Genomic DNA, 25,392 nt, shown 5'->3' with positions numbered 1-25,392 from the left:
TGCCACCGCAGTCTCGACCTGCTGGGCTCCAGCGATCCTTCCGCTCAGCCTTCCAAGTAGCCAGAACTACAGGCATGTGCTACCACGTCCAGCTAATTGTTTTATTTATTGTAGAGATGAGGTCTCACCAAGTTGCCCAGGTGGGTCTCAAAGCCACAGGCTCAGGCAATCCACTCACCTCAGCCACCCAAAGCAAGGGATTACAGGCTGAGCCACCGAACTTGGCTTTGAACACCCTCTTTAAGGCGAATAATAAGAATCAAAATATAGCTGACTAAAACAATTCTGGGTCAAATTATGGTACCCAAGCGTTGGCTTACACATTGTCATCAATTTGATAAATTTAAGTACAAGTGTTTTCATCATAAAATGTCTCACTTTTGGAACATGAGGATTAAATTCCACAGCTCTATGAATTGCTTCCACGGCATTAATTTCCGCTGTGCTTAACCCTCTTCTGGAGGCTGTTTCTGGAGAGAATCTGTAAGAAAACCACAAAATGAAAAAATAAATATACCAAAAAAAGAAAAACATATGGATTTATATCTTAATACAGACCCTGAATGAAAGAAGTTTCTGCCAGGCGTGGTGGCTCATGCCTGTAATCCTAGCACTTTGGGAGGCAGAGGTAAGAGGACTGCCTGAGTCCGTGGGTTCGAGACCAGCCTGGGCAACTTGGCGAGACCTCATCTCTACAGTACATTAAAAAATTAGTCGGGCATGGTGGTGCACACCTGTAGTTCCAGCTACTTGGAAGACTGAGATGGAAGGATCACCTGAGCCCAGCAGGCCTAGGCTGCGGTGGCTGTGTGTGCAACTGCACTCTAGCGTGGGTGACAGAGTGAGGCTCCAACTCAAAAGGAAAAAAAAAGAAGTTTCTGGCAATGGCCAAAGACAAAGTCAGATGACTACTAAAAAAATGAAAGTAAAATCTTCTGGTTCAACATATAAAATAAGGCATCAGGAATGAAAATCTTCTAACTTAGGTAAAGGAAGTCTTCAGAAATCCACTGAAGGCACACTGGGAAAAGTAATAGTAAATGCTACACATGGATGTCTGGAGAATCTCATGAAATAGAAGTACATGCTTTTTTTTTGAGTTGGAGTCTCACTCTGTCACCCCGACTAGAGTGCAGTGGCTGCTCCTGGCCACCGCAGCCTCGACCTGCTGGGCTCCGGCGATCCTTCCGCCTCAGCCTTCCAAGTAGCCGGAATTATAGGCATGTGCTACTACGTCCAGCTGATTTTGTTTTAAATTTATTGTAGAGATGAGGTCTCGCTGCCCAGGCGGGTCTCGAACCCGCGGGCTCAGGCAGTCCACTCACCTCAGCCTCCCAAAGGCGCGGGATTACAGGTTGAGCCACAGAGCCCGGCTAGAAGTACATTCTTATGGAATTCTTCTCTGAGAGGAAACACACTGTGAGTATTCCATTCTAATTCATATCAAGGCATAATAATCTAAGGTGAGAGAAAATGGTCACGATTTAGTTGGTTTCTGAGTTATCTTATCTGCACAAATAAAGAGAATTTACTAAAGGCAGCCAAAAATAGAAAGAAGAAGGATAACTGAGAATTATAATCTAGAGCAGATAACTAAAACCTATTTCTCGATCACACACCTTATCATTATCACCATAGTTATTATTCACTCTGTGAACTTTCTAGATACCACGAATCCCATGGTATTATTTTTATTTTAAAGACAAAGAAGAGACCCAAAATTATTAACCTGCCCAAAGTCCTACAGCTGGACTGTGGTACAGTTTGAATTTGAGCCCAGGTTTACCTAACTCTAAAGCCTTGCTCTTTCCACTACCTTTAGTAAGAAGCCTCAAAGCCCTAGAAATCAAGGGTTACTCAGAAGAAGCAGGGAGGAAAAAGAGCATCGTTTAAATTCAGTAGAGAAAAAAACATAATATTGAGTTTAGTACTCTTTCTAAATTAAGATAGCTTTCATAACACTTACTTGTCTGAAACAGTCCTTGTCTTCAACAGCGCTGCTGTATAACAGATTGCTGCTGACTTTGGAAGGCTTATGTCTGTAATAATAAGTTTCCATTTAGGTAAGAATTACAAAAAAGTACCTTAAGACAATATTTAATGAGAATAATTCACAGTACAAATTCAATAGATGTAACATAGTGGGAAAAGCAACCAGACATGAAGTCGAAAAACCTAATGTGAATCTTGATTTTATTAACTAGCTATGTATGCATCTTTGAGTTAGCAGCAACTTTTTGATCTCAGTTTTCTCTTCTCAAGAGAATTGTTCTTTTCTGGCAGAGATTAAATTATGTCTATGAAAGTCCTCCATACAATGGTTAAATCTCAACAAATATGTATAATAATCTGCTTATGATATTATTCAGATATTATTAGAAAGGCAGAATATAATAGAGCTATATAAAACCTGCACCTATTCATAGAGAAAAACTAAGATTAGAAAAAAAGTAAAATACTTAATAGTAGTTAAAATTCAGGTTGGTTCAACCAACGATGATTATCTTTTCTTCTTTTTAAATTTTTGTATTTTCTACATTTTCTTAAATGACTTTTTTTATAAAATAAAAATAAATTTATCTGGAACTATAAGTAACTAATTAAATAAAATCTTTTTTAAAAGAATGTCCAAAATAATGCTGTCAGAAGAGTAAGACTGATGAAGTCTCAATGTTTTCAATTCCAAACAATACTAGCAAATGGAGAGCTAAGGAAAGATATTTGCTTTCAACTTCTTCAGGATTCCAGAATGGTAAAAACTGGAACTCATGAAAATAACTAAAAACACAGAAGCATATCAGCTTAGATATGCTTTATTAGTTTTAGTTATTTTTTATTTTTTTTCAGATTGGAAAATATAGTTTATTAGAAAGTAAATTAGAGAAAGAGAGAGGAGATTCATCTCCCCAAGGCAGGGGAAGGGGCCAAAGCTTAGGAAACACAGTGGTGACCACAGCTCAGAGAGCACATGGCCTGGCCAGTGCTTAGCAAGGCAATGGCTAGAAAGTAAATGAGAGAGAGAGAAAGAGAAGACAGAGACAGGAGATTTACCTCCCCAAGGTAGGGAAGCAACCAGAGCTCAATGAGCACATAGCCTGGCCAGTGCTTAGCAAAATGACCAGTTTTAGTTCACTTTTGATGAATCAAGTCCTATTCTGATTTTTTATATTCAGTCTCTAAGCTTGTTCATCATAAACATCATAAGCAGGTCACGTATCCAGTGAGTGATGTGTGGAAAGAATTTCTCACAAATTTCTCCATGAGCCTACACTATTCTGAAACACTTCCTAAGAATTCCAGATGTTTAAAAGAAAGAAACTGCTCTTTCCAAGTATAACACATTTCAAACTTTCCAAGTTATGGGGATTCCCAAGCTAATGGGGAGGAGCCTACAACAGGACAAATGTGACTAAGTGACTTACATGTGTTCTGTTACAGTGAAAGGGGTGACCAGAAACATAGCAACCCCAAGTTTTGTTAAAAACTACTGCTCTTAAAATGAGGAGAAAGACTATGTGTCTTTAAAATTTTCCAAACTTTGTTTGTGGTAAACTGGCATTGTTACAGCATAAGAAAAATAGTCAATATATACTGAATTGTTACTATGGATATATGAGTGGACAAAGAAATCGAATACCTGGTTTTAAGCTCAGGTTTGCTACTTCCTGGTTAGGAGACCTGACCCAACACTTCAACCTTCTTGAACTCCCGCTTCCTTATTTTGCAACCGTAGAGAGCGAAAATGCTCATCCTACCGCGTCATGAGACTACTGTAAGGATCAGATAAGCTCATGGATCACACTTTGTAACCAAAAAGCATTGTAAAAATGTGATTCTGAGTTACTCTTTTTTTTTTTTGAGTTGGCGTTTCACTCTGTTGCCCAGGTTGGAGTGTAGTGGCACATTCACAGCCACTATAGCCTCCACATGCTGGGTTCAGGTGATCCTTCTGCCTCAGCCTTCAAGTAGCCGGGACTAGAGGCATGCGCCACCACACCCAGCTAATTTTTTGATTTATTGTAGAGATGAGGTCTCGCGAAGTTGCCCAGGCTGGTCTCGAACCTGTGTGCTCAGGCAATCCTCTCACCGTGGCCTCCCAACGTGCTGGGATTATAGACATGAACCCTCGTGCTGGGCCCTGAATTACTCTTATACACACACGCTACTAAGCAACTTCTCTGTTAGCCTTCCTTGACACTCCAGAACAAATGAGGTACCCTCCTGTGTGCACAGCATCCAACTTTTCTAGTTATCTCACCTAACACGCTGACTTCACTGTAACTGCTGCTCGTTTGTCTGTTCCACTAAACTGTAAATCCTATGGGGGCTAAGTCCATGTCTTCTTGTTCAATATCACATTCCAAACACTTCACTCATATTAGGCATTCAATAAATAAATCAATCTTGACAGAAGAAAAGTTCCTCCTTGTAGGCTTTGCTACCAAAAGCCTTGATAAAGAAGATACTTTAATAGCAATTTATACCTCTCCATAGTAAATACTGACTGGTAAGAATAGAAAGAGAAAACGACAGAAATACTAAAATATGACCATATTTATCATAATATAATAGGAAAAAGAATATTTTAACCATGGTATCAACTAAGACAAATATGACTCACCATCATATTTTGCTAGGACTGCTTGAACATCTGCATAGGCCTGTAATTCTAAAAGTGATTCTAAGAGATTTTCATGGATGCTCAACATGGTAAGAGGAGGGAATTCTTTCATCAACTGTATATTAAAAGGAAAAAAAGATTAAAATCATAGCAAAAGAAATCAACAGAACCGAGCCAGAGTCATTAAAGTAGAAATTCTCTTGTTTATTATTAACAAAACTGTGAAGACCTAACTCCTAAGAAATGTACATATATTAAATAAATACCTTGTTACAAAAATTACCAATTAAAAAACAGTAATTCTGCATTAAAATAACTGGCAAGTTAAACTACATTTTTAGTTTTCAGAGGAATAAATATGATAGTCCAGTCATAAATTTACTTACATCTCTCATTATTTTTACTGCTTCTCTTATTCTTCCTAATTTTCTTGCACACATTGCTAATCTTCTTTTAATATATACCAGTACATTGGTATCTCTCCCTATTTAGAAAAACAAAAAATGGCACAATTATCACTTTTGACTTATAGCCTACTATCTCATTAACATATTATCCATTAATTTTATTTGCTTACCATAAAAGATTCAATTAAAATTAAATTGTGTCAGAATGGAAGAATATTAATATTAATGACTGTTAAATTTGGATGATAAATATTGAATGGGAGATTTCTCTATTTGTGTGCATAGTTGAAGTCTTCTATTTAAAAGCTTAAAATATACATTGAATTACTTTTGCCTCTAAATAAGTAATCTAAGTACAGTACATCTAATTCATGTATAATTGGCAGAAGAATATACACATTAGTAAAAAGACATAACATTAATTTACTCTTTGAAGTTTGTGCATAAACAATTTATTATTTTAATATTCTTTATTATTCTAATTGAAAAACAAAAAAATGTCCAAAACAAAAATTTCATGGTTAATGTACACTTTTGTTAAAAGCAAGTAAGCAACAAAGTATAATACTACTTCTAGAAAGAGTTGATAAAGATTTCTGTAATTATCTCATATTCATATTGGAGACTACACAGGAACGAATGACACGAACTTTTCTTACAGATGTAGTTTCATTAGTTCCAGGCTACAAAATTATATATCTCCACAGATGTGTTATAGAAGCATGCATTAATAAAACATACTGCATATACCAGTATTTAGCTTAGAGAGAAACATAATCTAAATTTCAATTTCCACCAAAAAAAGATTTGGATTTAGATTTAACTGCTAGCAGAAAATACATTATATAAACATTTCAATGTATTATACACTATTTGCCAAAATGATAAAACTAAACCCCCTTGGCCATAAAAATAGCAGCACTGCTGATTCTAACATCTTTAGTAAAAGTGTACCGATCAAGCCGGGTTCGATGGCTCAGCCTGTAATCCTGTGCCTTTGGGAGGCTGAGGTGAGTGGATTGCCTGAGCCCGCAGGTTCGAGACCCGCCTGGGCAACTTGGCGAGCCCTCATCTCTACAATAAATAAAAATGAGCCGGGCGTGGTAGCGCGTGCCTGTAGTTCCGGCTACTTGGAAGGCTGAGGAGGAAGTATCGCCAGAGCCCAGCAGGTCAAGGCTGCGGTGCCGGGAGCGACCATTGCACTCCAGTCTGGGTGACAGAGTGAGACTCCAACTCAAAAAAAAAAAAAAAAAAAGTGTACCTATCATAACTGGGAGAGTATACCTAAGAATGGAAAGGACTTCAATTGCTATGGCCCTCCTGATCCCAAACACATCATGGAAAAAAATCAACCAAAGAAAGAATCAATGCCAAATATGAGGTTGGATTTTGTTCTAAGAATCAGATGGTGTGAAAGGGGCCATTCCCTGGACTATCTGCAGATACATATTCTGAGGAGCAGACCAAATGATGTACATCTGCTGTCACTTAGAGTAAGGATGAGGATAAAGGTAACAGCTACTTATTATTAGTGGAAGGCTCTCCTAAATGCTGAATATTTTAAAATTATGTCTCTCTAATGGCCAGTACAATTCTTGCATGAAATTACCATTAAGTTTCAGAGCAGCAGTTTCTCTCAGGAACCAGAGCAGAACTATTCCCTCCCACAAACATTCTCTGGCTAATACATACTTCTGTCTTGCTAGGTTGCAGGTATTATGAATAGATTAGCAATCTTTTATGAAAATTAACCTCCAAGAAATACTTTTTAAAAATTATCGTCTTGTGTTTTAAACATAAAAGAGCAAATTACAGGAGCTAAAAGACAACTGTTAATCATCGGTTCAAATGTACTTACTCAGTTGAGCTTCATGCTGAGGACTTTGGTGCTGGCACTGCTGTGACCGCCTATAAATTGTTTCTCCTGCCTTGAGTGCCTGTTTAAATAACCTTTCGGCATCTACAATAGTTGTTGCTTCTTCCTCAGCCAGCAGAACATAGGCAGTGGCACAGCTACAGAGACAGCAAGTCAATTTTAAGTAAAACGGTAAAGCAAGTGTTTTCTCTTGGGTATGTCCCTTTGCCCTAAGTCATGTTTCCCAGCCTTATCCCAAGTTTTTCCACCTCTTGAAGAAAAAGAGAAACTTCATTCAATACTTTATTTTATTAAGGGCAGTTTGGTATATTTTTCATGTCTGTTTCCATCATTTTTCTACTCTCTTATCTTTCTCTTCTTTCTTTTCTATTTTTAAATTTCATTTGTTTTCTGATCCTGTGTTTTCTTTTTGTGAAAAGGGGGAGGCAAGAATATATATGAAGAAGTATCTGAACAGTAGCTCAGGGGATTGCATACTCCAGTGGTCATATCTGCTCTTAGTCACTATAGACTATATAATATCCATCTGACTCACACACACATTCCAGGAGAAGACCTTTTTTCCCAAGCATGGGTGCTCCCTTTGTGTGCTGCCCCATCCTCCCTCAGACTTATTATCCACAATAGCACACAGCATAAGTTCCCTTGTTCTGAATTAGTCCTTCCTCCTACATTTCTACTGTCACTCCTCACAATCATGCTTACTCCAACTTTTCTTTTCTTCACCCCACTAAAACACAAAGATGCTTCTTTTGTATATTTTAATTCAACAACTGGCTAACAAGATCAACTAATTCTTGCTTTGGAGCAAAAAACAGAAACAAAAAGCTTTTCTTCCACTTCCAGAAGTAAGTCCATCTCTTCTGGGGACAGTGTCTGGGTTCCGATGACCTAAGCCAGTACTTTCCACTGTTCTAGACATTAGCCACATATGGTTATTGAGCACTGGAAATCTAGCTAGTCCAAACTGAGATACAAGTGTGAAATGCACACTGGATTTTGAAGACTTAGAAGAATGTAAAATATCTCAATAGTGTTTTAGAAAATACTGACTATAAGTTAAAAGAACATTTTAATATTTTGAATATAGCTAAATAAAACATTATTCAAATTGACTTCACCTATATTTATTTGTAAATGGGGGTACTAGAAAACTTAAAATTACATATATGGTTCACATTATATTCTATCGATTAGTGCTTATCTAAGCACAAGGAGATTATTATTTTTTATTTTTATTTTTTATTTTTGTAGAGATGAGGTCTCCTGTGTTACCTGGGCAGGTCTCGAACATGAGCTACCATGCCCGGTTGAGAGAGATTATTAATAAAAGTATAAAGCCAAGCATGAAACAAAAGTGATGGCCAGATAACTATCATTAACTGGGGACAAAAGGGGTTCTTTAGATATGGAAAATGCAAATCATACCATTTAGCATCCTTCAAATGATACCCTAAAGTACATAATAATTTCACTAATCAACAAAGATTTCTTGTCAAGCATGGTGACTTATGCCTGTAATACTAGTACTTTGGGAGGCTGAGGCATGAGGACTGCTTGAGCCCAGGAGTTCAATATCAGTCTAGGCAACATAGAAAGACCTTGTCTCTACAAAAAATAAAAAAATAGCCAGACATGGTGGTGTGCACCTGTAGTCCCAGCTACCTGGGAGGCTGCAGTGGAGGGATCGCTTGAGCCCAGGAGGTAGGAGCTGCAGTGGGATGTGACTGTGCCACAGCACTGCCTGGGTGACAGAGTGAGAACCTCAACTCAAGAAAAAGAAACAAACAAAAATAAAAGATCTAGATGGGTATAAATTGATGCAGTAGCATAAAAATATAGACATAATTTTAAATTACAGTATAGCTGTATGGTGAAAATATTTTTTCCCCTTAAAGTTTACTTGCATTTGTTTAAAGTATCTTACATGGAGATGTTAATACATAAAATTAATTCTATGAATACTTGATTAATCTTACTTTGAGAAATGACGTTTGAAAAATTGAGGTTAAATTCACATAAAATTCACTTCTTAAAGCATTCTAAAGTGCGTAATTCAGGAACTTTTCATATATTCACCAAGTTGTATAACCATCACTACTATGTAACCCCAGAACATTTTTATCATCCCCAAAGAAAGCCCACACCTATGAAGCAGTCATTCCCCATCTCCCTCGCCTCCTCAATGCTCATCAAGAGACAAATCTATTTCTGTTGCTTAACAGTACCTTTTGAGGCACTAAAAGTTTTAGTTTTGATGAAATCGAATTCATCTAACTTTTCTTTTGTTGCCTGTGCTTTTGGTGTCATATCTAAGAAACCAAGGTTACGAACATTTGCTCCTATGCTTTCTTCTACTTTAGGTCTTCCTTAGGTCCTTGATTGATTTTTAAATTCATTGGTATGTACGGTACAAGGTAAAGGTCCAACTTCATCCTTTTATATATGTAGCTACCCAGTTGTTCCAGCATCATTTGTTGAAAGACTACTCTTTCCTCCATTCCATGGTCTCAGCATCTTTGTCAAAAATCAGTTGACCATAGATGTATGCATTTATTTCTAAATTCTCAATTCTAATTCATTGAGCTAAATGTCTGTCCTTATGATTTAATTACTGTAGTTTTGTAGTCAGCTTTGAAATTGGGAAGTGTGAATCTTCCAACTTTTCCTTCTACTTCAAGATTGTTTTTGCTATTGGGGATCACTTGCAATTCCTTATGAATTTTAGGATCACCATGTTCATTTCTGCAAAAATGGTCACTGGAATTTTAATAGGAATTGTACTGAATCTGTAGATCAACTAAGGGAGTACTGACATTCTAACAATATTAAGTCTTCCAATCCATGAACATGGGAGAGCTTTCCATTTATTTAGTCCTTGAACTTATTTCAATACTGCTTTGTAGTTTTCGGTATACAAGTCTAACATCTCCTTGATTAAATTTTTTCCTAAGTATTTTAATTTTTCTGATACTATTGTCAATGAATTGTTTTCTTAATTTTCTTTGTGAATTGTTCATTGTTAGAGTATTGAAATACAACTAATTTTTATATGTTGATCTCATTTCTCACAACTTTTTTTGTTTTGTTTTTTAGTTGGAGTCTCACTCTGTCGCTCAGGCTAGAGTACAGTGGCATGCTCATGGCCATTGCAGTCTTGACCTGTTGGGCTTAGGTGATCCTTCCACTTCAGCCTTCCAGTAGCTGGAACTACAGACTTATACCACCATGCCTGGCTAGTTTTTGTGATTTACTATAGAGATGAGGTCCCACCAAGTTGCCCAGGCTGATCGCAACCCTCTGGGCTCAGGCAATTCTCTCGCCTCGGTCTCCTAAAGTGTTGGGATTACAGGCTGTGTCACTGTGCCCAGCCCATGTTTCTTACAACTTTAACTCATTAACTTTGCGTGTGGATGAAGATTTTCTACATATAAGATCATGCCATCTGTGAACAGAGATAATTTTACTTTTTCCAATTTGGATGCCATTAAAATTTGTTTCTTGCCAAATGCACTAGTTAGAAACTCCAATTCCATGTTAAATAGAAATGGCAAGTGTAGACATCATTACCTTATTCCTAATCTTGGAGGAAAAGCTTTCAGTCTTTCATCATAACTATGTAGTTAGCTTTGGGTTTTTCATAGATGCTCTTGAGAAAGTTTCTTTCTAGTCTTAGGTTTTTGACTATCATAAAATGGTGTTGGATTTTGTCAAATACTTTTTCTTCACCAACTGAGATGGTCATGTGGCTCTTGTCCTCTGTTCTCTTCATGTCGAGTATTATATTAATTGATTTTCATATTTTCTAATCATGAAAGCGTGTTGAATTTTGTCAAAAGCTTTTTCTGCACCAATTGAGATACTTGTGGCTTCTTTCCTTCATTCTGTCAATGTGGTGCACTACACTGATCAATTTTCATATACTGAACCATTCTTGCATCTAGAAATAAATCTCACTTGGTCAGGGTGTATAACATTTTTAATATGCTGCTAGATTTGGTGTGCTAGTATTTTGTTTTCATGTATTATTTCTTCAAATATTCATTCTACCCCTTTTTCTCTCTCTTCTTTGGGACTTCTATTATGCATCGGTTGGTAAGCTTGATAGTGTCCCACAGGTATCTTACATTCTGTTCATATTTCTTCTGTCTTTAATTTTTTTCTGCTCCTCAGAGTAGGTAATTTCAGTTGACCTGAAATCAAGTTCACTGGTTCTTCTGTCTGCTCATATCTGCTGCCGAATACTTAACAGTAGATATATATATATATTTTTTTTTTTTTTAAGTCTCACTCTGTCACCCAGGTGGGAGTAAAGTGGCATACTCACAGTCACCACAGCCTCAACCTGCTGGGCTCCGGCGATCCTTCCACCTCAGCCTTCCAAGTAGCTGGAACTACAGGCGTGTGCTACCATGCCCAGTTAATTTATTTATTGTAGAGATGAGGTCTCACCAATTTGTCCAAACTGGTCTCAAACCCGTGGGGTCAGGCAATCCACTTGCCTTGGCCTCCCAAAGTGCTGGCATTACAGGCTGAGTCACCAAGCACAGCCTTATAGCAAAATTTTCATTTCAGCTATACTTTTCAATTCTAGAATTTAGTTCCTTTTTATTATTTCCTCCTCTTTGTGTTGATATACTCTAGTGATGAGACATCATTCTCATGAATTCCTTTACCTTTTTGAGCATATTTAAAATAGTTGATTTAAAGTGTTTGTTTAATTAAGTCCAAAGTCTAGTTCTAGGCAGTTTCTATTAATTTATTTTCTTTCCTGTACATGGGCCATATTTTCTTGTTTCTTTGCATGCCTTATAATTTTTTGTTGAAAACTGGAAATTTTTAAATATTATATTCTGGCAACAGATTATCTGAGAAATCAGATTTTCTCTACTCCCTAGAATTTGCTGTTGCTGCTTATCGTAGTTATTAATTTAGTGACTTTTCTAAACCAATTTAACAAAATCTGTAGTCTTTGTCAAGTGTGGCCAGGTCTGTACTTTTTAGCCTAGTGATCAGTTAATGATTTGATAGAGATTTTCTTAAACACCTGGAACCCAAACCAGACAAAACACAAAAAGCAAAAGTCTTTGCAGATGAACTGTGTGTGTTTACTGGGGCACACCATCAACATTCATTCAGTCAAGCAGTTTACAACTCTGCCTTAGCCTTCACCTCCTGCTTATACAGAACCTGAAGGTAAGCCAGATGTAAGACTTAAGGCTCTTCTTAAGTCTTTTTTGACCACTTGCCCAGCTCTCGTTACGTGTGGAAACTTTGAAATTCCTAGAAAAATGTGGGAGCTTTTCAAAGCCTTTATTCCCCAAAGTGCCCCATTCCCTAACCTTTGCTTATAAGCTTTCTTGTTTGTCTACTGCTTGCCCTAGGCAGCAGAGGCTAATGCATTTGCCCCCCCAGTGTAGTTATTACATCAGTCCTGGGAATGTTTTGAGTAAACTGAAATAAAAGCAAAACCCTTTGAGCTGATCTTCAGAGAGCCATCAGATAGGTCAAAATAAACAACCAGAGTTCTTTGAAAATAAGGCCCACTCTGCTTCCTCTGGTACCTATACCTAGAATGTACACTGTTGTCTTCAAGATGGCCACTGAGCTAGGGAGCTATCTTACAGGGGGGAAAAAAAGCGATGTTACAGAAATTAAGGTGTTTCCCTCCTTGATTAAGCATTCACCAACTTACTATGAACTTCTGGTCAGTTTCCATAATTTTTAAAAAGCCGATTCCAATAGTTTTTGCCAGTTTATTCACTGCTTTTGGAGTCCCTACTTTGCCATTTTTGCTCTACCTTGGGAAGGTTCTCTTAAGGATTTTATATACACATATACATATGGGGGGAGGTTCAGAGACAACTCTAAACTCACATTACCCAGGAAGCATCCCTTGATTAACCCTAACTGGGACTATATTTCTACTCTTAGCATTTATTTAGACTGTATTTGATGAATATTTATTTATCTGTCCCACTTAAATATGAAGCTACCCACGATTTTAGATTTTGACTTTTCAAAATACAAAGCTAATACAAAGAACTATAAAAAATAAAAGTGGTTAATATAAAAAAATCTTGATAGAGCTATGTTTCATCTATTTTGAATCCCCTTCTCATGCCTCCAAGCCCATAAGCAACTAAAGCTCTCAAAAATGAATGAATGCCTTTAAGCAAATGACTTAAATGAAAAATAAAATTCAAACAGGTGGCATTAAGTATTTAGTACCCTTGTTTCTGTTAAGTATTATCACCATTCTCCATCAGCATTCTCCATTTTAAAAAGTATTTCTGGTCGGGCTTGATGGCCAGCCTGTAATCCCAGTACTTTGGGACGCTAAGGTGAGTGACTGCCTGAGCCCGCGGGTTCAGGCAACTTGGCGAAACCCTGTCTCTACAATAAATCAAAAAATTAGCAGGGCGTGATAGCGCGTACCTGTAGTTCTGGCTACTTGGAAGACTGAGGCGGAAGGATTGCCAGAGCCCAGCAGGTCAACGGTGGGGTGGCCATGAGTGTACCACTGCACTCCAGCCTGGGTGACAGAGTGAGACTCCAACTCAAAAAAAAAAAGGTATTTCTAGTATAATTTCTACTCAAAAATATATATAAGATTACAATTTTCAGAAGCAAAATACAGAAGTTGATAAACACTGCAAATTAAATCTCTCTTATGTAAAAAGGGAACGGGGACTGTAATGACTCCAAGTGTCTTAGGAACAGACAAAAGGAAATGAAAAATAATTTGCCTGAGTTTCCTTTGAAACAAAGTTATTTTCCATAGATTTCAAACTTACTCATTGTTTAATTCTAAAGCTTGATAGGCTGCTTTGATTCGAGCTGGAGGATTTCTTTCCCTCCATGCCTTCTGCATAACTGTAGGAAAAATATTTCAAAAAGTAGATGAGATGGTAAACAAATAATCGCATGCAAAATGTATGAAGAATGAATTAGGGGAGTAAACAAAACTTTAAATAATGTGTTTTTAAACATACGAAACAAAAATTGGGTTATCAGCTTACACTAACCTTATGAGAAGTTTACATTAAATTTAGAAGCTTCACATATATTATTTCTATGATTTATTTGAATAACAACATATAAGGTACTTAACACCAAGTTAATCACATCATTACATATGAACATTTACACATCTAAATGTGTGTTAAAATTGAGTTCAAGGGATGTCAGATTATAATCAATATAAAATATTCTAGTTTTATTTTTATCATTCTGAAAAGGTTCTATGGAACTGCTAAAAAAAAAAATATATATATATATATACACAAAAATGTAAATCCAAGTGCTTGCCTAGTCAATAATTCACTATAGGAAGAAGGTTTGGATTTTCATTTTGTGTAAAAAGGGAAAGAAAAAAAGGAATTAATTTAGAATATAGTACATCTCTGAAAAATGTCAGCCTCTACCAGGATTCAACAAAAGTCTCATGAGGATTTTTCCAGAAACAGTATCAGTCTTGCTACCATTTACTGTACCAAAATGAAGACTTCACACTAAGTAAAATTTCTGAAAAATTAAACAAACAAATAAACAAAATAGATTCATAAAACTATCTGGCCTATTTCAAGTCTGATAAGAAAAATAGAAAATACATGAGTGTTGCTTTTGGAACAAAACGAAAACTGTCCAGGATGAATAATGTGGAAAATGTTTGAGTTTTCCTTTGGAAACAAAATATTAGTCTTGGCTTAGAAAAGGAGACAATATATTCCACTTGTATAACAAAAATACATTTCTCATATTAAATATGTCACCAGCTGGCTGACAGCTGATGTTTCCTGAACTCAACAAATTGATGCAAGTTAGCACCCATCTGACAGTGGCCAGGTAAAGAACATGATTCTGCTGAGACACTAACAAATATTATATAAAAATAAAGTATAATGTCAGACTTGAGATTTTTGATAATGGGTCTCTCCTCTATGAGTTATAAGATATTTACATGTCAAATTTTGACACTGAATCTTTATTAACATTTTAAATGGTTATTTAGTAGTCTAGGACATTAATATACATCATTATATATAATCAATTTCCTTTTGAGGGGAATCAATTATCTTTTGTTATACCCAGTTTTCTGTTAATATAAACAAACTGTGATAACAATCTTTCAGTATATATCTTTTCATATCTAACCAAATATTTCCTTTCTAGAAGTAGACTAGTTGGTTAAAATGTACACATTAAAAAAAAAACATATGGAATATATAACCCTAAACTTCTCTCAATAAGATCGTATTAATTTATACACTTTCAGGCAGCGTAGGAGAATGACTGTTTCCCTAATTCCTTAACACAGGATTATCAATTTTTGCTTATTTAATACATGAAAACTGTCTTTATTTTCATCTTTAAAAATTTCAGTGAGGTCATCTAATTCACCTTTAAGCATTTATTTCTTATTCTTATGTTTTCAAATGTGCTATGCAGGCTTTCAAGAGTATTCTTCATAACCAAAGCAGCTAAGTCCAAGGGAAAAGGGGAAATAAAATAGAGGAGGGAAAAAATTTTTTTTTCTAAAATAAGGCTTAATTTAAAGCAAAATGTGGATTTAGTATCCAAATGTCCTCTTTAAGAGCTCTTGATATGCTTAAAATATAATCAACACAAGCAATTAACAATTTATTCAAATTTATCTATTTTTCAAGTTAAATAATATTCTAATATGTTAACAAGCAACAAAAAGACCAGTGGTTATCATAAGGTCAGGGATCATAAGTGTAAATGCCTACAAATGTCAGGCATTAAACATAAATAGACCGGGCACAGTGGCTCGTGCCTATAGTTCCAGCACTTTGGGAGGCCGAGGTGAGAGGAATGCCTGAGCCCACGAGTTCCAGACCAGCCTAGGCAATTAGGCGAGACCTCATCTCTACAAGAAATAAAAAAATTAGCCGGGCGTGGTAGCATGCGCCTGTAGTTCCAGCTACTTGGAAGGATCGCCTGAACCCAGTGAGTCGAGCACTTCAGGCTAGGAGAGAGAGTGAGACTGGCTCAAAAACAAGTAAACAAAAACACATAAATGAGTGAACTAAAAGCACACACTATCTAAAGGGGAGAACCACCACTCAGCTCTATCTGATTAATGCCAAATGGTCCAATTTTGCCATATTTTCCAACTTTCAAAAATTGCAAATTTGGATTTTAATATAAAATCTGAGTTTTAAATGTTGAAATTAAAAACAAATAATCCAAAAAACACTGCTGGTTGGCCCTTGTAGATACGTTTGTTCTCTGCCCAAGATAAGCTAATAGGATGAGGGCCAGGCAGTAGCTCATGCCTGCAATCCCAGCACTCTGGAAGGTTGAAGTGGGAGGATCACTGGAGGTCAGCAGTTCAAGACCAGCCTGGGTAACATAGCAAGATTCTATCTCTACAAAAATTAGCCAGGTGTGGTGTCATATGCCTATAGTCCTAGCTACTTGGGAGGTTGCAGTGGGAGAAGCTCTTGAGCCCAGGAGTCCGAGGCCACAGTGAGCTATGATCACACCACTGCTCTCTAGACTGGGAGACAGAGTGAGACCCTTTCTCAAGAAAAAAAAAAAAATCAATAGGATAAGAACAAAATCTACCAACTTAGTGATGACAGTAAGTTAAGAGAAATTTGTCTGGGCAACTTAGCGAGACCTCATCTCTACAATAAATCAAAAAATTAGCCAGGCATGGTAGTGCACGCCTGTAGTTCCAGCTACTTGGAAGGCTGAGGCAGAAGGATCGCTGGAGCCCAGCAGGTCAAGGCTGCGGTGGCCGGGAGCGGCCACTGCACTCCAGTCTGGGCGACGGAGTAAGACTCCGACTCAAAAAAAAAAGAGAGAGAGAAATTTGTCACAGCACACATACAAACATGTTTGTCTTTTTAGAATACAAAACTACTGATATAAATCATTACCTTTATGTGCATGTTTGAAATGACCAGTATGGAACCAACAGTCCATTTCTGAATTATCATTCACAAATAAATTCTGTTCTCTGTGAGTTCAGTCTTTAGCTGGAGTTATATGTATCTCTAGAATTACATGAAACTTTGCAAGGTCCAAAATGGGAAACATAAAGTTTTAGAAAAGCCAATTGCTAAAGCCTCAAATGTATATGACTCCTTCCTATAACTGACCTACCTGAGTGTTTCAGATTGGTCTATGCATCATGCTGGTTTCCTTTTCCTACGTAACCACAATCTCCACACCCTCTTCTCCCAAAGATATGTCCCCTTCTCCTGTTTGACAAAAGAAAGGCTTACTTCTTACCCATCTTGAATCTTGCAAGGGTGTGTTGCCCTATAGTGTAAAAATCTCCAGATACCAAGGGGACTATTCACAGTTTTGCGTTTGGGGGCAGCCATTTTTAATCAAGGCATCCTATCATAGGGATACCTGCTTTTACTTATTTCTTTTAACAGTGGAGACTGGCATTAGAAATAACGTATTCTGGCTCCTGGATGCTCTGAATTCAAGTATATTACAGAGCGGGGAGGGGAGCAATAACAATTGTTATCGGTTCCAAGGGCAGCTCTCTCTACTTACTACCAAAGACTGCATTGCTTCTAAGGGAAGATGCTCTTATATCAAGGCAAAGGAAGCATTAGTAAGGAATAACAGAGGCAGTGGAGTCTTATTTTGGCCAAGTGATAAGCTCTAGGCAAAGCTTCAAGATTTATTTATCTCAGAATCTGAATTCAGAAGAGAGATGGTTGTCATGGGGATGCATGTTAACATATTTACTCGAATTGAAGACTGATGTCAGACTTCTGTCAGAAAATAAGTCTAATTTGGTTGACAGAATTAACAATGAGGACTGAACCAGTCAGTTAGGTTATAAGGAGGACATTTTCCAAAGTTTAGAAGAGCTAAAGATGCAGTAAGGATTGACAAAAATGTAACTGAAGCACATAACATTTAGAACTTTATGGTTAGCTGGGTGTGGGGGCTCGGCCTATAATCCCAGCACTTTGGGAGGCTGAAGTGAGAGGACTGCCTGAGACCGAGGGTTCAAGATCAGCCTGGGCAACTTCATGAGATCTCATCTATGCAATAAATCACAAAAACTAGCTGGGCATGGTGGCGTACATCTGTAGTTCCAGCTACTCAGAAAGCTGAGGCAGAAGAATTGCCTGAGCCCAGCAGGTTGAGGTTGTGGTGGCTGTGAGCATGCTACTGCATCAACCTGGACGACAAAGAATGAGAGACTCCAACTTGGGGAAAAAAAAAAAAAAAAAGAACTTTATGGTCAAGTGAAATTTTAATATTGGAAAAATCACATTAATTTTTTTATTGTAAAAAAGTATGCTAGTATGACAGAAGACTCTACAGCATAAAATAATTACAATACAATAAATTTATGCAGGGGTATAAAATAGATGTGTTCAAGAAGAAAAAAGTCATACGAGAATTTATTACTGTTAGAGAGCACTTGTTCATGTATTTTTCAATGTCTACTGGTGGGCATCAAATCATTTGATTCCATGACATACACTGAAATATAAAGTATATCAGTTTTATTTTTAAATATGCATATTTTACAATATGCCAAAAATTACATTATTTGTGATTATTTAAATGTTATACTGTCAATTTACAAATATGTAAAGGTATACATCCTCTCTCAAAAATTATTTTAGAAGATATTCAATAAAAATGTTTTAAGACCACAGCTTTAGTGAATAGCCAAGGCTGCTATCTGAAAAGCCTGCTGACATTTGCAGCTCAGTTGGTGGGAGAGAGGAAGGTGAGGCCTAATTTCCAGAGTCTTCAATCCTTAAAGTTAACATATAATACTGATATTCTACTGCTTTTGCCATTAACATAAACATTAAGCATATAAACATAAAGCTGTTTTTCTTACTCCTCTATTTGCAAAGAAACCATTTTATGTAACCATACCAAAGATCCTTAGGTTCCCTGCTAACAGTCACTCTTAGCATATTTAATCCAGCAGAGATAAACCACAATGAACTCATTTCAATGCTGAGAAATTGGCAATTTTTCAGACTCTTACTGGTGATTTTCTTCTGCTTCTCAATGTGGTGTGTAGAAGCAATAATAGTGTAGTGGTTAACAGCCATGACTTGAGTTTGAAACCCAGCTTTATCATGTATTAGTTGTGTGACTCAATGCATGCATGCTACTTGATCCCTCCTTGCTTTGGATCCTTTATTTTTAAAATGAGGCTGACAATAGTACCTATCTCATAAAGTGATTGGGAAGATTAAATTAGTACATTTCTATAAATTGCTTAGAACAGTGCCTAGCACATAGTAAGTGCTATATAAGTGTTGGCTATTAATGTGAAATTTCTTAAGACATCTATGACACCTATGCCATTCATTTATTTGTCAAAGAATAAACATTTATGCTAGGCAAGGGGCTAGATACTAAGGATTCAAAAATGACAAGAATATAGTCCTGCTCTCCAAAGTTTCACAACCATTAGCGAAGACAAACATGAAAGTAACATGATAATATTAATAAATAAATGTTTGTGATTGAATAAATTAACTAGATTTACTTCATTGTTATTAGAATAAGTACTACAGAACTACAGAAAGTGTTTAATTGTGACAGATCACAGAGAAGGTTCCTTACAGAATTTCACTTTTAATTTAGATATTAAAGGATAAAAAATTAACTCATCAGACAGACAAGGAGAGTGAGGGCATTTAAAGTGGAAGGTCTGGTGTGGTTCACAACTATAATCCCAGCACTTTGGGGGACCAAGGCGAGAGGAATGCCTGAGCCCAGGGGTTCAAGACCAGACTGGACAACTTGGCAGGACCTTGTCTCTATAATAAATAAAATTAGCCAGGCATGGTGGCGCACGCCTCTAATTCCAGCTACTTGGAAGGCTGAGGTGGAAGGATCACCTGAGCCCAGCAGGTTGAGGCTGCAGTGGCCATGAGCACGTCACTGCACTCCAGCCTGGGTGCCAGAGTGAGACTCTGACTCAAAATAAATAAATAAATTAATTAATTAAATAAAGTAGAAGAAAAGTTGTGATAAAGATCCCTGTCGTTAAGTCACATCCTTCAGAGTCTCCACACTCTCTTCAACACAGAGCATAGAGAGAACTAAACAGACTGTTCTATGATCCCCTACCACTTTATACCCACTCTAACTGATGTCTAAAGCATTTTTCTCTACATGCCATTCCCTAATGCTTACACATTGTCCTTTTCTTTTACGTATAAGTATGGGCACATAGTAATTTCCCAAACCAAAACAGCGTACACTGTTTTTCCCAAAAGCAATTGCTATATTTGATCTGAAAGGCTTTTTTAAGCAATAAAAGAAGCATAAAATACTTTACATGTTTTATAAGAAGGTAGCATATCAACCTAGCTTACAATAATTTGTTTCAATTTTTCTCTGAGATTCTTATCAATAATGCAAAAAACTCAGTGTATTATAGAAAATAACTCTAAAGAATTTCATGATTACTATTTACAATACTAACAGATATGACACATACCTGTGTCTGAAGGACGTAAAAAGTCTGTATCACAGGTGAAAAAGGTCTGATGGTCTTGAGCTGACAAGTTCATGTCATAGTATGTAAGTGGTTCTTTACCAGTCACCCAAGTATATCTTTACCAAAACACAATAAAATATTTAAATTGGACAAGAGAGAGCATCTATCTGCTACGAGAGACACTATGCTAATTCAAAAATATATGAGTACAACAAATTCTATTTCAGGATTTAAAAAACCTTATTATGGTCAGTAAAACAAAAGAGATAACCTATACAAACTAGAGTATGATAATAAACACCAAAAATCAAACAGGAAAAGGATACTTGTATTCAATAAACAGTGCTTTGAAAAGTGGATTTGGGCCAGGCATGGTGGCTCACACCAATAATCATAGCATTCTGGGAGGCCAAGAAGATTGCTGGAGGCCAGGAGTTCAAGATCAGCCTGGGCAACATAGTGAGACCTTGGTTCTACAAAAAATAAGTAAAACAGCTAGGTGTGGTGGCACATGCCTATCGTCCCAGTTACTCAGGAAGTTGAGGCAGGAGGATCACTTGAGCCCAGGTCGTTAAGGCTGTAGTCAGCCAAATCTTGCTACTACACTCCAGCCTGGGTGACAAAGTGAGATCCTGTCTCAAAAACAAAACAAACAAAAAAACAGATAAAAAAAGATTTGAAGGAATAAAACCATTTGAGTTAGATATATCTTAGTAACTACATTTAAATAAATTACCAGTGAGTTAGAATTAAATATTAAAAGTTAAAAAGTAAAACTACAAAGAAACTAGAAGAAAACACAGGTGAATTTTTACTGGCTGTTAAGACAAGAAAAGACTTTCAAAGCATAAAAACAAAGAGGTACTTTTTTCCAGATTTAACCAAAACAAAAATTTAAACTTTAGTATTTCCAGTTCCACAATAAATTAATAAATAGCAAGTTAACAAACTGCCTAATAAATATATTTTTGAATGTAAAATTTCAGAATAATTAATAACAGCAAATTATTATTAATAGGAAATGAAAATAACTAAGTTTTACTTTACATCTATCAAATTAGTGATGTTATCAAGGGTGAAGCAAGAGACACACACACACATTGCTGGTATAAATATTATGGTATGTACATTTCTCTTTCCATAAATCACTTAGGTAGTATCTATGGAGAGTCTTAAAAGTAGTCACACCTAGCTGGGAGGTGGGTTTATGGAATTCCATTATACCATTCTTCCTACTTTTGTTTATTTTTGAAGATTTCCACAGTAATAATTTTTTTAAAGATTAAAGGAAAAAAGAGACTCTTTATACTCTTCAGTTAATTCCAGTGATGCAAATCAACCTCAAAGAAGTAATCACAGATGTGGCTAAAGATTTATATATAAAAAGATATTGTTCTAGTATAAATGTTAATAGTAAAATAATAATCTTAGGCCAGGTGTGGTGGTTGATGCCTATAATCCAAGCACTTTAGGAGGCTGAGGTGAGAGGACTGTCTGAGTCCACGGGTTCAAGATCAGCCTGGGCAACTTGGGGACACCTCATCTCTACAATAAATCAAAAAAATAGCCAGGTGTGATGGCATGTGCCTGTAGTTCCAGCTACTTGGAAGGCTGAGGCGGAAGGATTACCTGAGCCCAGCAGGTTGAGGCTGCAGTGGCTGTGAGCATGTCACCGCACTCCAGTCTGGGCAACAGAGCGAGACTCTGACTCAAAATAATTAATTAATTAAATAATAATAATAATCTTAGTGACCCAGACAAACGGACTGTAAGTAAAGTATGGTTTTTCCATATAATAGAATGATCATATAATACAATTGTAAAAAATCATTTTTGAAGAAATTTATGTCTTTAAGCAATTTTGTGGGAAATTCATATTATTTATTAGAAAGAAAGATGCAAAACTATATACACATTATGATTCTGTTTCATTTTTATAAATGCATACAGAAGAGAGAGACTGGATGGAAGTATTCTAAAACACTAATAGCAGTTACCAGTTGGGGGTGGAAGAAGTGATTTTTATTTTTTTAACATCTTTGCATTTTCAAATTTTCTACAATGAATATGCATATGTTTTACAATCAGAAAAAATAAGCATTTTTTAAAAAATCAGGGTCTCACTCTGTTGCCCAGGCTGGAGTGCAGTGGCACCATCATGGCTTACTGCAACCTCAACCTCCTGGCTCAAGCCATTCTTCCACCTTGGCCTCCCAAGTAGCTGGGACTACAGGTGCACACGAATACACCTGGCTATTTTTTTTCATTTTTTGAAGAGATAAGGTCTCACTATTTTACCCAGGCTGGTACATTTAAAAAGTATAGTGTTATTTACATATACAATCAAAGATTTTAAGTTATTTATTTGTGAGTTGGGGTCTCACTCTTTTATCCAGGCTTAAGTGCAGTGGTACCATCACGGCTCACAGCAGTCTCAACCTCCTGGGCTCAGGCCATCCTTCCGCCTCAGACTCCCAAGTAGCTGGGCCTACAGGCACATGCCATCACACCTGGCTAATGTTTTGAGTTTTTTGTAGAGACAAGATCTTTGCTATGTTGCCTAGGCTTTAAGTTATTTAATAGTATAAACTGCCATGCTAAATCTTTTAGTTACTTTGTTAAGACATTATCATGAAGAAAAAAGAAAACGCAAATCCTTGTTCATATATCAAAGTTTTGCTATGCATCCTAAGAACTGAAAAATGTAACAATTCACATCATTCCCAAAATGGTGTAAAGTGGTCAAAAAATTATAATGTACAATATCAATAATCTAAATTAGAAGTAAATACAACAATTCAGCCAGGCCCGGTGGCTAGAGCCTATAACCCTAACTACTCAGGAGGCTGAAAAAGGAGGATTGTTTGAGCCCGGAAGTTTGAGACCAGCCTAAGCAACATAACGAGACTCTGTCTCTATTTTCCTTCTTTTTTTTATGTTGGAGTATGGCATGTTCCTGGCCACCGCAGCCTAGACCTATTGGGTTCAGGTAATCCTTCCACTTCAGTTTTCCAAATAGCTGAAACTACAAGTGTGCACCACCACGCCCAGCTAATTTTTTGATTTATTGTAGAGACAAGATTTTGCCAATTTTCCCAGGCTGGTCTCGAACCCCTGGGCTCAGGCAATCTTCTCGCCTCTGCCTCCCAAAGTGCTGGGATTTCAGGTGTGAGACACTACGCCTGGCTGTCTCTATTTTTTAATTATATATAAAAAAAATAAGACTCGATACAAGAAAAATAAGGATTGGGACAAAAAATGGAGCCTGGAATGAAGTCAACATATGAAAAATATACCAAAGAGTTCTATACACTTCCTAAGCATTGGCTAAAATATGGCTTTAAGTTTTCTAGAGCCACACAATGGTCATCAGCACAGTTTAGACTTTTACAGTAACGTAAACTAATCATTCAAAAGAAGCACAAGTATTCCTGATACTAAGAAATTTCTCTTTAAGACCTTCATAAACCAGATACTGTATAATATAATAAGGAATAGGCTCAAACTTTTTTTTTTGGAGTTGAAGTCTCATTCTGACCTGCTGGGCTCAGGTGATCCTTCTGAATCAAGAATAGGCTCAAATTTTGATTAAGCACAGCAAGAGGTTCAAGGACCTGCTTCTCGCAGAATCCCTAACAAAGGCTAATGACATCTGTCATAAAAGCCCAGCTTCCATGTCTCAGGATGTCACTACTTTACATTACCAAGTACTTAAGCACAGGGGTTACTGCTTAGTTGTTTCTGTATCTCCATCATTTGGCACAGTGCCCATATATAGCAGCCACACAGTGATTTTTGCTCAATGAATTAAATAACATGTCCCAGACTATTTCTAGGCAAAACACAGTCTCCTTCAAAATAAAAGTGAAGTATCTTTGGTCATAAGTTTCAAATGATATTTTTTCATTTGGAGTAAAAACCAGAAGGAAAATGGACACAGTAGTGAAGATAGAAAATGGTAATATATCAATATAAAAGTATTGCACCCAGTACTGTTGCACAAATGAAGTTCACATTCAGAGTGATACTTGTTAGGAATATGTTGACATCTGTAATTTTTTCTTACTATTATAAATTTTTAACAAAAGCTTTCTGCTATAAATCAGGGGCCTAATATATTCTCTTTTTTTGAGTTGGAGTCTTACCCTGTTGTTCAGGCTGGAGTGCAGTGGCATGCTCACAGTCAGCAAAACCCCAGACTGCTGGGCTCAGGTGATCCTTCTACCTCAGCCTTCCAAGTAGCTGAAACTAAGGGTGTGCACCGCCACGTCCAGTTAATTTTTTGATTGATTGTAGAGACAAGGTCTCACCACATTGCCCAGGGTGGTCTCGAACCCTTGGGCTCAGGCAATCTTCTCGCCTCTACCTCCCAAAGTGCTAGGATTAAAGGCATTAGCCACTGCTCTTGGCTAATATATTCTATTATGTATTACAAATACATGGTTTGAAGCACTGCTTCTCATGATTATAAAAGTAATCACAGTCAAGACGCTGCCAAGTAATCCTTGGGCTAATCATTTCACCATATCAGGTATTAGTATCTCCAACTAGAAGAGCTGTGACATATTTATAAAAGCAAACATTCCCAAAGTTCTTTTTTACTCTAAGACAATGTTGTACTTATACTGAAAGCAAAATGCAATACCTTCTATATTCTGCTCCTCTGAAAAGATTTAGAGGGTTTCTCCATACCTTGCATTCTGAAAGACAAGGGGAGAAAGGGGAAAATAAGAGAGTTTAATCAAATACAGTTAAATCTTAATTTAACCAGTATCTATTATTTACCTACTGGATGCTAAGCATAGTGCTAGCCACACATGATACCAAGATGAATAAAGCATGCCCTCAAGAAACAAAATTAAATCTAATAATTCCCTTATTTCTGTCTCCATAGCATTTGGTTTATAACTTAATTATAGTACTTATTATACTACACTGTGATTATCTGCTTGGTTTTCAGTTTCCCCTTTATAATACGTCTCTTAAAGCTTTGTTCATTTTTTTT

General features: G+C 36.7%; 1 protein-coding gene across 5 annotated transcripts in view; it reads right to left on the bottom strand.

Moving 5' to 3' along the window:
* ST7L (suppression of tumorigenicity 7 like) overlaps window positions 1-25,392 on the bottom strand; it is a 92,574-nt gene that overhangs the window by 48,377 nt on the left and 18,805 nt on the right. For 3 of the 5 annotated variants that reach the window (XM_008054843.1, XM_008054845.2, XM_008054844.1), the window contains exons 4-11: window positions 25,033-25,087; window positions 20,388-20,503; window positions 13,702-13,780; window positions 6,887-7,041; window positions 5,008-5,105; window positions 4,622-4,736; window positions 1,967-2,039; window positions 379-481 (exon numbers count right to left, since the gene is read on the bottom strand). In XM_008054843.1, coding sequence (XP_008053034.1) covers window positions 379-481; window positions 1,967-2,039; window positions 4,622-4,736; window positions 5,008-5,105; window positions 6,887-7,041; window positions 13,702-13,780; window positions 20,388-20,503; window positions 25,033-25,087 — 794 coding nt within the window. The remainder of the gene's footprint in view (window positions 1-378; window positions 482-1,966; window positions 2,040-4,621; window positions 4,737-5,007; window positions 5,106-6,886; window positions 7,042-13,701; window positions 13,781-20,387; window positions 20,504-25,032; window positions 25,088-25,392) is intronic. The other 2 variants (XM_021710797.1, XM_008054846.2) reach the window with 2 other exon arrangements.

Source organism: Carlito syrichta, unplaced genomic scaffold, assembly GCF_000164805.1.
Source record: "Carlito syrichta isolate Samal-C Ts95f unplaced genomic scaffold, Tarsius_syrichta-2.0.1 Scaffold301545, whole genome shotgun sequence".
In the NCBI taxonomy this organism is placed as follows: domain Eukaryota; kingdom Metazoa; phylum Chordata; class Mammalia; order Primates; family Tarsiidae; genus Carlito; species Carlito syrichta.
This window is presented reverse-complemented; position numbering and strand designations above follow the sequence as displayed.